The sequence below is a fragment of the Macrotis lagotis genome, chromosome 6 (genome assembly GCF_037893015.1).
Source record: "Macrotis lagotis isolate mMagLag1 chromosome 6, bilby.v1.9.chrom.fasta, whole genome shotgun sequence".
NCBI classification, from domain to species: Eukaryota; Metazoa; Chordata; class Mammalia; order Peramelemorphia; family Peramelidae; genus Macrotis; species Macrotis lagotis.
In genome coordinates, this window is record NC_133663.1 from 92,995,148 (window position 1) to 93,010,541 (window position 15,394).

The window sequence follows — 15,394 nt, forward strand, 5'->3', positions numbered from 1 at the left end:
TACTTAATCTAATATTTAATTCATTCTTTTAGTCAAATGTTGTTCCAAGCTTACAAAAAAAAATAGCAATATTACATTTATAAAGACTCCTGGTGGTAAGGTTATCTTTCCTTCTAGATGAATTTTACAATATTAAGTATAGAAAAATTAACTACCACGCTGCTTTTAGAATATAAAATGGAAATTTGTAAGAAACTTAGTGCTATTCATAAGTCAACTCTCCCTCTAATTCAGTCATTTCATGGGTACACATATTACTTATTCCTCCATCTAAATTTGCCACCAAAACATTTCCTGTTTCCAAAACCATAGATATTTATTAAGCACCTGTAACAAGGTACTCTACTGGTTGTTGGAAACACAAAAACAGTCCCTGCTCTTATAGAGCTTACACTCTCCTGGGAAAGTGATATAATATGCAAACAGAAAAGCATACAAGACAATTTGAGGAAGAGGGACAAGTGCCAACAGGGAGAATAAGGAAAAGTTTCTCAGTGGAAGTTGACAGAATCCTTTAACAAGGAATTTTGAGCAGGGTTGAGAAGAAGGTGCATTCTTGTGAAAGGGAAAACATAGAGTAGGAGGTAGAAGATGAGAGGACAAATACTTTCTGAAAGCAACAGAAAGAAATAAGCGTACAAAATGACAGATCCCCTTTTCCAGGGCTAAAAGATGACTTTTTAAAGGAGAAATAAGTCTTCTTTAATATTCACTGGTGATGAAGTACTTTCTCATCAAAGATAAGGCAAAAATATATTCTATGATACCATGATTTTATATCAATCAATTCACGCTTATCTGCTTTGGAAAAATAAAGTTTGTGAGTCATATTTTCCCCAAGCTGGGCCAAAAATATCAAGTATTTTGATTAAATACTTCTTGCTTAGCTGCAAGGAAAGAGTAAAACGAGGTATCACTGTATCAACACAAGACTTATTCAAGTTAATTATTTTAAAATGCAAGATATAACAATTGATTGCCTAGAAAAAGTGCTGCATACAATGAGGTGGACAATAAGTCTAAGGATTATGGAAACTCATAAAAGTGTTTTCAAAATGTTGTGACAAGGGGCCGCTAGGTAGCGCAGTGTATAGAGCACTGACCCTGGAGTCAGGAGTACCAGAGTTCAAATCTGCCCTCAGACACTTAATAATTACCTAGTTGTGTGGCCTCAGGCAAGCCACTTAACCCCATTTGCCTTGCAAAAATCCTAAAAAAAAAAAAAAAAGTGACAAGCCAGTCCTGGAGTCAGGAGGACCTGAGTTCAAATCCAGCCTCAGATACTATTTAATAATTACCTAGCTATGTAACCTTTGGCAAGTCACTTAAACCCATTGCCTTGCACAAAAACTAAAACAACAAAACAAAAAATGTTGTGACAAAACACATTAAACATCTATTTGTTATGTCTAAGATACTTCCCTAAAATTAATACATTAAACAAACATTTTTCTGAGAGCTCAGTCGAAGTTTATGCAAGATCATATATCAAGTCCTGTGGAAAATCTAAAAATGTTGACCTATAACAGAGAAAGGACATGAATACAAATAATTATATATATAGATATAGATACAGATATACATATACATATACATATATATAAAGTAAACTGTGTTAAGTGCATATGAGAAATATAAAGTGCAAAGAAATTTCAGAAGAGGGAAAATTACATTTGGCTTGGTAGGGTTGAAGAGGAGTGCAGGATGGAAGAAAATCAGAGAAGGCTTCAAAAGAACTAGGAAGAGACTCATCTGATATAATCTATAGCAATTAATGATAATATTTAATAGCAACATCCTTTACAATTACAAAGTAATTTACATTTGATCCACAAAACCTATGAGGTAGGTAATAAAAATATTATACCCATTTTACAGATAGAAAATCTGAAGTTTTAAATTACATGCTTTGGCTAAAATTATGCAGAGAATTAAACTGTTAAACTCAGATCTTCTGATTCATAAGTACCAAGTTCTTTCTACATACCATGCAGCCTAATGTACACAATAAATAATGAAAACAATCTCAAAGCATTATCTGGGAAGATATATGCTAATCTGTATAGTAAAGCACATCCAGAAAAAGTTCTTCCCATTAAAATCCTTATCACTGTGAAACAGTTTAACTTCAAAACAGAAATGACTTTATCAATGAAAGTAACATTAAAGATGCTAAATAACAAAATAACAATTACCAGAAACATGGGCTGAAATCTCCTCTATGTGCTTTCTTTCTCTATTAGAAGATAAGTTCCTGGAAAGCAGTAGCTATCTAATTTTTCTATTTGTACCCTCAGTACTTAAGATGGTGTGTTGTGCATAATAAACATTCAATAAGAGCTTTATCTCTCTCTTTATAGTCTTTCTTCATAATTTAACATAGATAAAATTGACCATAGCAGTTCTAAAAAGAATAAAATAAATTTATTTGGTTCAAATTGATAATGAAACTATGAATTTTCTTGAAGATAGGTAACTTATTTTTCAACCATCTAAACTTAGGTAAATCAAATAGCTAAATTTTTTCTTATAAGCAAGACTCAAATAAGCAAAGTCATCCCAAGGGCATTTAATGATGAAATCAGAACCTTATCAGAACATATTATTATTTCCTCCTGCCTCTAACATGATGATCAAGTGACTGTTAACTGTTAGACAAGTTAACTGTTAATCCATATGCCTACTTTACCCATCTAAAGAAAATCTTTATAATAATAAACAGTCACTGACGAAGAAAAAGGCTTTTACCGTATCACAGTTTACAATATCACAACTGACTAAAAGGTAAAGAGAATACAAGATGCCACTGAGCTTACTATCTGACTGTAAACAAGAATTTAATAAAGTAAAAAAAAAACTACCTTAAAGGCTCTCTTCCAAAAACTTGTCTCCCATATGTACATCAAAAGCATGTAAGATATGAGATATTATCCACAACTCTAATTATAAATACCAGATGAGTTATACAACAGGAAAAGACATAACTATCATGGAGGAGATCTGGTGGAGTCAAAGACCTAGATGAGTAGGTCCTGGAGATGGTCATCTGGAGATGACACAGGGTTAACTGAATCAAATAATGGAATATTACAGAGCCTCTTACATAAAAGCTATAATCATTTAAAAGATAATATGACCTATTTCTATCGGGTCTAAAACTATATTATAAAGTAGAAATCATCAAAGCTATCTGGTATTGGTTAAGAAAAAGAGAGGTAGATCAGTGGATTAGATTTCAAAAGAAACAATAGTACCTGACTATAGTAATCTACTGTTTGATAAACCCAAAGACTCCAGCTTCTGGGCTAAGAAGTCACTAGATAACTGCTGGAAAAACTGAAAAGTAGTTTGGAAAAAACTAGGCCTCACTACCTATACAAGATAAAGTTGAGATGGGTTCAGAACTTAGAAATAGTGATATCATTCTTATTTCTAAAATATATATATAAATAACTGAGTCAAATTTATAAGAATACAAGTCATTCTCCAGTGCATAAATGGTCAAAGGATATGAACCAGCAGTTTTCCAATGAATACATTAAAGCTTCTATAGACATATGAAAAAAATGCTCCAAATTATTATTGATTAGGGAAATATAATTAAAAACAACTATGAGATACCACCTCACACCTATCAGATTGGTGAAAATGAAAAAAAAAAAAGAAAATGATCAATGTTAGAGAGGATGTGAGAATATTGGGACACTAATGCACTGTTGGTGGAATTGAGAACTGAGAGCAAATTGGAACTGCACCCTAAGGGCAATAAAACTGTGCACACCCTCTGATCCAGCAAATCCACTAGTAGGCCTATATTCCAAAGAATGCATAAAAAAGGTAAAAAGATCCACAAGTATAAAAATATCTATAGCAGCAAATTATGTAGTGACAAAGAACTGAAAATTGAGGGGATGTCCATTAACTGGGAAATGGCTAACAAGTTATGGTTATATGAATGTTATGGACCACTATTCCTCTGCAAGAAATCATGACAGACTGGACTTCAGAAAAGCCTTAAGACATGCATGAACTAATTCTGATTGAAGAGAGCAGAAGGAGGAGAACATTGTTCATATTAACAGCAACACTGTGAGATGATCAACTATGACGGATGCAGCCCCTCTCAGCAATTCAGTGATCAAGGACAATCCTGAGAGACCTGGTATGGAAAATGCCATCCACATCCAGAGAAAAAAAATTATGAATTCTAAATGCAGACCAAAGCATTACTATTTTCACTTTTTAAAACTTGTTTTATGCTTGTTTTTCTTTCTCTTGGATTTCCCCCCTTAGTTCTAATTCTTTCTTGACAACATGATTAATATGTAAATATACTAAACACAATTGTACATGTACAATCTATATAAGATTGTTTGCTGCCATGGGGAGAGGGAAGAGAAGGGAGGGTAACAGAAAAGTGTAGAACTCAGAAGCTTGAAAAAGGATGAATGATGAAAACTATCTTTGCCTACAATTGGAAGGGAAAAAAAAGAACAAGTATGGTCAAAAAAACGAATATGGCAAAACAATCAATACAGAAAAAAATCAAATAATTGATAAATGCCTATTGCCCAAAATGGGTAGCTATGTGGTGCAATGGATAGAGCACTGCCTTGAAGTCAGAAGGATGGCAGTTTAAATCTGGCCTCAGTCACCTGCCACTTACTAGCTGTGTGACCTTGGGTGAGTCACTTAACCCTGATCATCTCACATCCAGGATCATCTCCATCATCCTCATTCATATCTGGCCACTGGACCCAGATGATTCTAGAGGGGAAAGTGAGACTGGTGACTTAGCACAGCAACCCCTCACTCAAATCCAATTCACATGCTTAAGAATGAGGACAAAAGGGGCAGCTAGGTGGCCCAGTGCAGGGGCAGCTAGGTGGCGCAGTAGATAAAGCACCAGCCCTGGAGTCAGGAGTACCTGGGTTCAAATCCAATCTCAGACACTTTAAAAAAAAAAAAGGAATGAAGACAAAAACCAATTTTAAAAAAATCATTGTCCAAACGAAGATATGAAGTTGGGAGACAATCCATTGACATATACTGTTGGACAAACACCACAAACAGAAAACAATATGGACCCAGAACTGAACTGAATGAGAAGTTCAAGCTAGACTTCTTTTCTTTTTTAATCTTATATATTTAAGGTTAAGTGACTTGCCCAAGGACAAACAGCTAGGGAATTAAGTGTCTGAAGCTGAATTTGAACTCAGGTCCTCCTGACTCCGGGGCTGGTTCTCTATCCACTGTGCCACCTATCTGCCCCCACAAGCTTTCTTTTGGGAAATAGCAAAATTTTTAAATTTCTTTCAAAACAAAAGTCTATTGCCTGATGATGCCATATGGTTGTGTTATGAAATAATACATTCTCCAAGGAATTAATTAAACATCATACGAAGAAAAGATAAATTCAGAAGCATGTGGTATCAAGAGTAATCTGACACTTCAAATAAGGAATTATACAAAAAAAGGGCTTAAAGGAGATTACTAGAGAAATATATAACTAAAAAAAAGTCTATGTCATGGAACAAAACAGAGGGATAACTAATAGTCTACATGTTATACATATGATACCCAGAAGAACATCTTTCAGGTCCCTATCATGACTTTATGGGAATATATAGATTAATCTTCCAAGATGGGCAGGCATGGCAAGGTTATAATCTGCATCACTGAAAAGAATATTCAAATTGATGAGATCTCAGAACCACTGGAATACTGGAACCAGTTGTACAGATGGTGGGGAAACAACCCAGGCAAGCCTTCAGATTTGTACCTGTAAAATACAATATAATCGAACATAAAAAAGATATTTGCTTAAAGAATCAGGAAAAAGCATCCCACCTTACTTTCTGGCAGCATATATCAATCAAATATACTGATATAATATAAATCTATTATAGATAGGAAAAATAAAGAGCATATCAAAATATGTGCATTGTTAAAAATTATTGTGGAGAAAAATACTGATGTATATTCACAATTTATCTTTTGGCTTTACAACATAACTGAAGATATAGGAGTGGTGTAATAAGAATGGAATATTATTCACTGGAATTTACTATTTGTTAGTGTGAATAAAAATCAACATTCACAATGATGCAACATTTCTGTGAGCTTGAATGTTTCTCCAATAGATATTAACTTTAAAAATTAAATTTATTTTCCTGCATTACCTGCAAATAGCTGATATAAATTGGACTAAATATCAACTATGTCTGCACATAGTATTTTAATGACAAGTTGTTCAAAGATTATTCCTTCAGGTGGTAAATAGAAAGATAAACAATTTAAAAAATGAGAAATTTAGTCTCAACAAATCATACTTCCTGGTGTCAACATTTAATGGCATAATATATTCATTAGTACATGCCCCAAGTAAATTAAATCATCCATTATTAATATATAAACACAAATTTTTTTTACAACTGTCATTAAAAATGAGAAATTTTAATCAATAGACTGTAAAAAAATGTGAATTTTGGATTTGGCTATATACTATTAGTAGAACAACTTCATGTTTTCAATATTGTATTTACTCTTCAAAATTTCACTAATGATGGCCAATCTATTTTTCACTTGGGGCTGAAATATTTTTCTCATTTATGTTGGACTACTAGATCTCATAACAGTAAATAAATAGCCTAAGATAGTCAGTAAAATATCATTTTATCACAAGGACATACAAGATTTTAAGAATGACAAAATGTGTATGTGAAGAATTCAATATTCTTCAGGTTCTCCCCTAATGACTATTGACATATCCATGGTTCAAGGATCAAAGACTTTAGAGTCAGAATGAAATCACCCAATATAACTCCTTCATTTTTTTTCCAGACAAGAATATCAAGGCTTTGGAGTTATTCAGAGACTTGCCAAAGAGTACTGAGCACACTGGCAATACAATATAGACAACGACTCAGGCCTTCAGACTCTTGGGCCAGTGTTTTTCCCACCATATCAGCTGCAGTTTCCTTGTCTGTCAAGAAAGTTCTAAATAGATTCACATATATTTAAAAAAATATTATCTTCAAAATTCTTTAAAAAAAGATGAACAGTACACTTAAACATGCAGAAAACAAAGTCAAATTTTATAAACAGTTTTTGAGTACTCACATAGGAATTTAAAAATCACAGATTCTATCTCAGACTTGAGGGAGGTAATATATGGTGTCTCAGTGAGAGCTGTAAGGGAAAGGTCACCTTTTCCCTTTTCTTTACAGATGAAGAAACTGAGATCTACAGAAGGATAAGTGATTGCCAAAGGTCCCACAGGCAGGAACAGAGCTTCACATTCAACACCCCTTGCCAACAGGCAGCTTCACAAGGAAAGACCAGAGTCTGAATTGTGTCTCTGGATGATATGAATTATGAGAGTACGAATAAGTCACTTAACATCTCTAGCACTACCAAGCTCAAAAAATGGTAATGACAAAAGTGATTTGGAACTACAGAAATGTGAGCTATTATTGTTATTATCATAATCTATTAACTAAGAAAAGAGGCAGCTGCCCTTCAGGAATGATCATCTTAGAGAAAATAATGAATAAACCTGTCCCTATGATCTTCCTATACTGAAGCAAATTCAAAATAAAGTTCTGACTATCCCACAAGTAAAAAAAGAAATTATGCAATTATTAGGAATTTAACCCACCATGGAAAACTTTAATTCACAAACAATCTTTTAATGCTTTCTAACTGGGTTTAGTAAAAAGAAAAAAGAACTTACCATACTTACTCTCTAATTAATATGAAGCCTATTTGTGACCCAAAATTATTGCCATCTCGGACATGAGAGAAGAACATATCAGGATGACAGGATGTACAAAGGTCAAGATTTTGGCTGTCAGATTTGGAATCACCTTTAATATTCTGAGGAAGAATTCCTCCTCGTTCTAAAAGAATTCTTGAAAAAAAACAAAAAGCATAAAAAAGGCATCAACAACTTGTATGACAATAACCAAATAATCATAATAGTGTTTACAAGACATTATTCTAGGCAGGGGGAGGTGATTGATTTTGGTATGAGACTGTTCTAGTAAAGATCTAAAAACCAAAAGGAAAATTATATTTCAAATATGATATCGGGTCTATCCTACAAATTAGTTCTTTATCCTTAATCAATACAACCTCCCATATTGTTCTCTATAGATACTTGGTTTAAGTATAACACTTTGGAAACAACAAAAACAATACAAAGAGATACTTACAAAGCAAACATAAGTATTTTTATTCAAGACTCAATTCAATCATAGCATTAAGCTGGATTCAAACATTTAAAAATTGTTTTTAAAAGCATCTGGCATTCTTTTCTTTCTTTCTCTGACTGGATTTTTTTAATTAAAGAAGTGGTATATTATATACAAGGCTATCAAGTAATAAGTTTGGTTCTTAAAGTCATATGTGTAAATAAATTGTATTCTTTTATATTTGTACAAAAAAATTTAAAAAACTCCTTCCAGGTAACTCTTCTTCTGGAAGCAAAAGAACAGAATCAAACAGATAGATCAATGCTGCTATGTGCAACCACACCCAGTTTTCTAAAGGTATTAATAATAAAAACAAAAAAAATTCAAATAGAAGGCTCCAGAAAAATTATCTTTAAAGGTACTAGTTTTTATATCATCTGAGCTAGTTTAAAATAAAGAATCAAATTCCTCTACCCAGCTGATAATAAAAGTGTTCTCTGGTAATGTGCTGCTTTGCTCAAACAGATCAGCTTAATATTTCACTATTCTTGGAAAACTTTATCCTATGTGTTATGCATGATTAAAAGTAAACTTTTATCTGTCTACCTAAAGTATCAAAGAAATTAATAAATCACATACCAAATATTTCTTTTTCCTTTCAAATCAAAAGAGGTTTGCACAAAGTCTAGGAAAAATTTCTATATTGTTTAGCTTAGAACAGGTTTCATTTTTTAATCTAGATTTTTTGCTCAAAATCCATCATTTTAGATAACTGAATTCTCAGCTAGTTAATGTCATTTTGATCTTATGATGAAAAGACTGATACTTTGTGTTCTACAGAAAAGAAATCAAACTTACCGAGTGGCTCTACGTATATCAACATAGGGATTTGGTGAATCAAATAGTCTTACACATTGAGGGTCAAGATTATAAAAGGTCTTTGCTGAATCTCTTGGAAGAGTGAAACAACAAGGTCCCACTGAAGGGCCCATTACAACAAGAATATCTTCCAGATGACAGTCATATTCCGCTACCAGGGCATTGATAGTAGCCATAGCAACTCCTAACATTGTACCCTTCCATCCTAGATAAGAACAAGAGGAAAAATAAAAATTTGAGAATGCTGGATAATTATGACTTGAACAGTATTTCTCACATTATTGTAAAATATCCAATGAATTACATAGTACTAGTTCTTGAAAAAGCTTCCACATTCCAAAATAGTACCAGATTAAATATATAAGAATGATGAAAGCAATCTTCTGAGCACTCCTTAGGACTAAGTAAGTAAGGGTCACCAGCTTTAGGACAGAAATGTAGCAAGATTCAAGAAAGGAAGAATGAAAACAAATATTCACACTTAATTACTTTGAGGATCATTAATTTCATCAACCAATGCAGGAAAAAACCCATCTAAACCTCAGAAGTTCATGAAAAGCTATGGCCAGTTTTGTGGTGACTGGGCTTTCCAAATTTAGCAAGGCTGGTTATTGGACAACAGCCACACAATTCACTGCCAAGCCTTTCCAGGTTGGTAGAACCTACCAGAGTTTGAACTCTTCTCAGTATTTGAAAGTACAGAGTACAATGAGCCATGAAAATAAGACTTAAGAGAAAGAGAATATTAAATAAATGCATATATTATCATTAAGAATGGGATGATTATGGGCGGCACCGGCCCTGGAGTCAGGAGTACCTGAGTTCAAATCCGGCCTCAGACACTTAATAATTACCTAGCTATGTGGCTTTGGGCAAGCCACTTAAACCCATTGCCTTTAAAAAAAAAACCTAAAAAAAAAAAGAATGGGATGATTTGATGATTCTTAGAAATAATAATTAACACTACATATTAACAGAACATTGTGCAATTGATGGAAATATGTTCCTATGATGGAATTACTTCTTCTCAATAATTCAGTAACCCAAGACAATTCTAAAAGACTTGCTTGGGAAAATACCATCCACATCCATAGAAGGAACTATGGAATCTGAAAACAGATTATTTTCAACTTTTAATTTTGCTTTTTTGCTTCTTCCCTTCTCATGGTTCTTTCCTTTTTGTTTTGATTCTTCTTTCATATGACTAATATGTAAATACATGTAACATAATCATACATATATAACCTATGTTAGATTACCTGATCTCCTAGGTGGAAGGAAGGGAAGAGAGGGAGAGAGAAAAACTTTATAAAAATGAATGTGAAAATTATTTCTCTATATAATGGGAAAAATAAATTTCAAAAACTGGAAAAAACATAACTATTTTCTAACTAAAATTTCTAACTAGAATTAAATAGGAAGAATTTAACAAGGAAAAAGAAATAATATTAAAATTTTAAAAATAGGTAGACCATATGTGCTGATTAATACTGAAATAAACTTTGATAAAAGATTATGGATTCCCAATCCTTGACTATAAGTATGATCTGAGAAACCAGGAACACCAGTTGATGTTTAATAAATGTCAAGTATGTTTTCAGTAGTATATTAGAAATGTTAGTTGGAGTTCTACCCAGGTGATCTCAGAGGTCTCTCTTCCAGTCTACAGAGAATTTCAAAACTTCATAAGATAGGGTTTTATAGAGAATGAGTAGGGAAATAACAAATGAGAAGATTCCCTTTACCAATGAAAGGCAGATGCATACCTTCTCTGCTAAATAAAGTTCTCCTGTATTTAAAAACGCAAAACCCATTCTTAGCTCACAAGCCTTATATAAACATAAACCTTATATAAACCTTTTCTAAACAACTGAGAGGATAAGTGACTTGTCCAGAGTCATATAGCCAATATGTGTCAGAAACTGGAACTAAACCCAGGTCTTTCTTGATTCCAAAGTCATTTCTCTATCCACTAACTCCCTGGTTTCTTTTTTTTATGCAATATAAAAGAAAAAATGAACAGTATTTTGAATTTTAAAAGCAAGCATGCTGAATGCACAAGCAGATGTGGAGATTCAGTATTAAGAAGCCATACCTTTCATAGATTTGTTGAACATGTTAATTTGACAGAAATTAGGTATTGTGGTAATATATATATATATATATATATACTCTGATTATAGTCTATTTACTACAGTACATTGAAACCAGATGATCACCATTACATGTCCCAGGAAATGGGGAAAAAAATTTTAAAGGAATTATATGTATGTGTAATTCTTATGCTATTTACATTTACCTCTGCTTTTTTATTCCAATTTATCATACTTCCTTATTCTCAGATGGATGCTACCTCTAAATATATACTGAGATGGTGGTTCTTAATTGGCAAAGATACTGGAGCAATTTGACATTTTCTTCTCCAAGTTCATTTTACAGATGGGAAACTGAGGCAAACAGGGATAAGGATCACATAACTAGATAGTATCTAAAATCAGATTTGAATGCAAGAAGATGAGTCTTCCTCATTCCAGACCCAGTACTCTATCCATTGTACCAGCTAGCTGCCCTAACATTAGTCATGTTTTAATCTGGGACAAAAATTTCCTATCCTCTCTTCAATCTTTTAATTAGATTCTTTTTTTCCACCAAAGAAATGCTCTTAATTCATAGAACTGTTTATAAGAACTTCCAAAAAAAATAGCATAATAAGAAAACAAGTTTCTGCTCTATTTTCACTCTAGACTCTATTTCAAAGTTTTACATTACCACTTCAAGAGCCAATCATATAGAGGCAGTTTCAGGAAATATTTTATTACACAAGAATTTCTACAACTTATGTGATTGTATGTTTGCAGATCTAGATCATATGCCTATTAAATATACTGTTAGGAGTCACATCTACACTATTTCTAATTTCATCGAAGCATGCCTTGTAAACTGCAAATTAATACTTCAAGATATAAAAAGAATGATTCAAATTCAACATAAAGCAAGTATAGTAGACTCTTTCCAAAGTAGAACATGTAAATAAGGGACCTGAATTAGTTCCTCCTAACCAAAATACAATTTTCTGAAAATACAAGGGCATTGATTATTCTTTCAGTCTTTAGTTCACTAACTTGTCAAAAAGAAAGTTTAGTTGAACAGATGGCCACAGATAATTTGCTTTGGTCTTCTCTCGAGGATAGTTGTAGGACCAGATTACAGCTCTCTGAAGGTTATAAAAAGAATGTGAATTTCTTAGGCCCTAAATTTATGCCCAAATTATAACCCTACTTCTAAAATGATAAAAGTGAATTCACTGGCTTCTTATATTTTGTGGTTAAATCAATTTACCTCCTTTTCAAGAACTTGATTGGTTATAGAATATGGAAAGGATTTTACTTTCAAGAGCATCTTGCAAATGGATATATACTATTTCTATATGGTCTGCATCTCATATATTTTAAAACCTCACGAATTTCCAGTAAAATATAAGATTTTTTTTTCTTTGTATTCTTGGCATTAAGTGCAAGTCCTTAATAAATATTTGTTGAATTGAATCTGAGTCTTTGAAACAACAAATAGAACCCAAATGTTCTATCAGGAAATGGGGATAGAGTAAAAACTGTGTTCCCCAGAAATATTAACTTGGCTACAAATCATCAAATGCCATTGTTATAATATGATTAGAAACATCACTGGGAAGTTTTTTTCTTAGAGCTATGATATCTGGAGGCAAAGTAAGGGACTTTCTGAAAGTGAAAAGAGACTTGGTAATTCTGCATAATCCCTGTTTTAAGGAAATACCCTTTTAATTCTTCCTTCATTATTGCCTACTTTCTCTACAAAGTTTTTTAAACTTTTCTCTCTTCAACCCTTCCTCCCACTTCCCTCTTCCTATCCTCTCTTACCAAAGAACCTTATCTCTTATTTTTCAAAGAAAAATAGCATCTTAAACTTAAGAGGCCCAAAACAGAACTTACTATCTTTTACCTCAAACCCAAACTTTAAAAGCTTTCTATTTTTGTCAAAAGCCCCAACATTTTACCAGCCTCCCAGGTTTTCTCATTGATTCACCTCTCATTTCATTTATGCAATAGCCACATCTTTTTGTTTCTACCTCCACCATTTCTATTGCACACTCCTTTCCTGTTTCCTTCAACTGCTGGTTCTCTTCCACTTCACCTTTTATTTAGCTACTTAATGTATTTTTACCTTTGTTTTGTGTATACTTACCTATGCCCTGCTGTCTCACAGATGAGGAGGGGTTGTTGGATTTGTCCTACAGTAATTTTTAGCTTTGAGCTCAATGCTCTGCAGGCACAAGACAGGAGTGCTGATTGACGGAAGACCACACTCAGAGAATCCACATATTGTTCTAAAAATAACTCCAGGAATTTTTTATCCTCCCCAACCCATGCATGCTAGTGATCCTTGCTACTCGGAAGTTTGTCTTTATATTGATTTTAAATTCTTTAAGCTTCAGCTTCTTCTCCCATCCTAACATATCTCAACAGCAGCTGTCCAATATCGGCAAAACCTTAAAGACTCTGGTAAAGAGGGCCTGCAGTGAAATGAATAATGAAACATAGTTACCAGAATGAGCAACGCCACATGCTTTTTTAACAGGATCTGCGAAAATCAAAGGCATGCAGTCAGCACCAAGAGCAGCTATGGTGACACCTTTTTGATTGGTTGTTATTCCATCATAAGATTCAGGCTCTTTCTTGCCCATTATCCAGACACCATTGGCATGATCAGTCTAATAATAGGGAAGATTCAGGGCAAATAAGAAAAAAAAAGTTTTAAAATAGAAATTCATTTATCACTCTGAATGAAATGATGATAAATAAATATTATCTTCAGATTACTACTAAACTGTTAAGTCCATGAGATATCAGCCTCTCCTACAGCTGATAAATTGTCCTTGGACAAACAGATTATCATATCTGATATAAAAATGTAAAACAATATACTTTTAAAAACTTTTTAATGAAAATTTCCATAAATCTTAAAGGAAAATGAGAAAACTCAAAGGTCCCAAAGTAAAAAGTACAAACAGAGGAAGCTAGGTGGCACAGTGAATAGAAGGCAGTGCTTAGAGTCCGGAAGACCTGAGTCACTGGGTCAGTCACTTAACCTATGTCTGAGTCTCTTAGGCTAATAAAAATAGCCATATCCCAGGGTTGTTATGAGGATCAAATGAGATGGTTGGCCAACAGTAAGTCCTTCACACACTCATTTCCTTCCTTCCTAGAAGACATAGGTTTTGCTAGGGAAAGGCAGTTTCCCAGCCATGAGGGCTCCCTTGGATTCTGCTGCTACTTGATGAATTCCCTTTGTGTTTAACCATATCCAACACACTCTGGAAAATCCAAAAAGTCAGCTTGTGAAGCTACCTACCAGTAGGATCAGATTTTACAGTAACCAGGATGGTCCTACAGTAATTTTAGGAGCTCCAGGTACAGATAAATATTATGCAAGATCTATAGGGTTTGAGGTGCTGATTGAAGAAAATCAAGAGTAAATGTCCTTAGACCAAAGGTGGAAAAGATGAAGCAAAAAGAAACCTGATCAAAAGTCACATGGTGAAATGGACTCAATTTTCTTATCCAGGAAACTATAAATACCTTTATACGATGAAATTTTTCAGGATCAAACCCTGCTGCTTGAGCCAATCTGCGCAGATTTTCTTGAACAACGGCTTTGGGATCTCTACGCTTGGTACTACTGAAGAGATTGAAAGAACTGAGAGTGGGTATGTAAGATATCCCACCTGTCCTGGTAGTGAAGCCATGTATGAAAGAATCTGTTGAAAATATTCAGTAAGAGATACAAAATTAATTCCATGCTTATACTTCACAATACTCCTGTCAGATGTTATTGATAAGAGACACTGATCAGATACCAACAAGGACTTTTTTTTTTGTCTGTTGAGATAGCTAGTAAGGATTGAGCTAAACAAATGGGCCTGAGTTTATCTAGTGTAAAAGGCAATAAGGGCAAGCTTGATGGTGCAATGGATAGAGCACTGGCCCTGGAGTCAGGAGGAGCTGAGTTTAGATCCAGCCTCAGACACAATACCTACTTAGCTGGGTGACCTTAGGCAAAAAAAAAAAAAAGCAATGGAAACCTTCTGAAAATCTTCAAAGTTAAGAATTGCTACATCAAACAGCCATTACTATGGGTCTTCTACTGGGGGCTCTGGAGGGTTTAGCTGTTTTTATCATTAGATGACCTCTTCCAGCATGCCATAAATTGTTTAGACACTACTCTAGACTAATACTATGCACCTGGATTCTTGCCCTGATAGCCTACTTTCCAGGAACTGATCC

At 33.7% G+C, this 15,394-nt stretch overlaps 1 protein-coding gene across 2 annotated transcripts in view; it reads right to left on the bottom strand.

Moving 5' to 3' along the window:
* Positions 1–15,394, bottom strand: part of LACC1 (laccase domain containing 1) — a 23,444-nt gene continuing 8,050 nt past the window's right edge. Inside the window, exons 3-7 of one of the 2 annotated variants that reach the window (XM_074191710.1) lie at positions 14,690–14,868; positions 13,656–13,821; positions 9,054–9,279; positions 7,745–7,912; positions 1–5,782 (exon numbers count right to left, since the gene is read on the bottom strand). In XM_074191710.1, the coding sequence (XP_074047811.1) occupies positions 5,692–5,782; positions 7,745–7,912; positions 9,054–9,279; positions 13,656–13,821; positions 14,690–14,868 (830 nt within the window). In that variant the 3' untranslated portion in view covers positions 1–5,691. Of the gene's footprint in view, positions 5,783–7,735; positions 7,913–9,053; positions 9,280–13,655; positions 13,822–14,689; positions 14,869–15,394 lie in introns of both variants that reach the window. The other variant, XM_074191711.1, reaches the window with a different exon arrangement.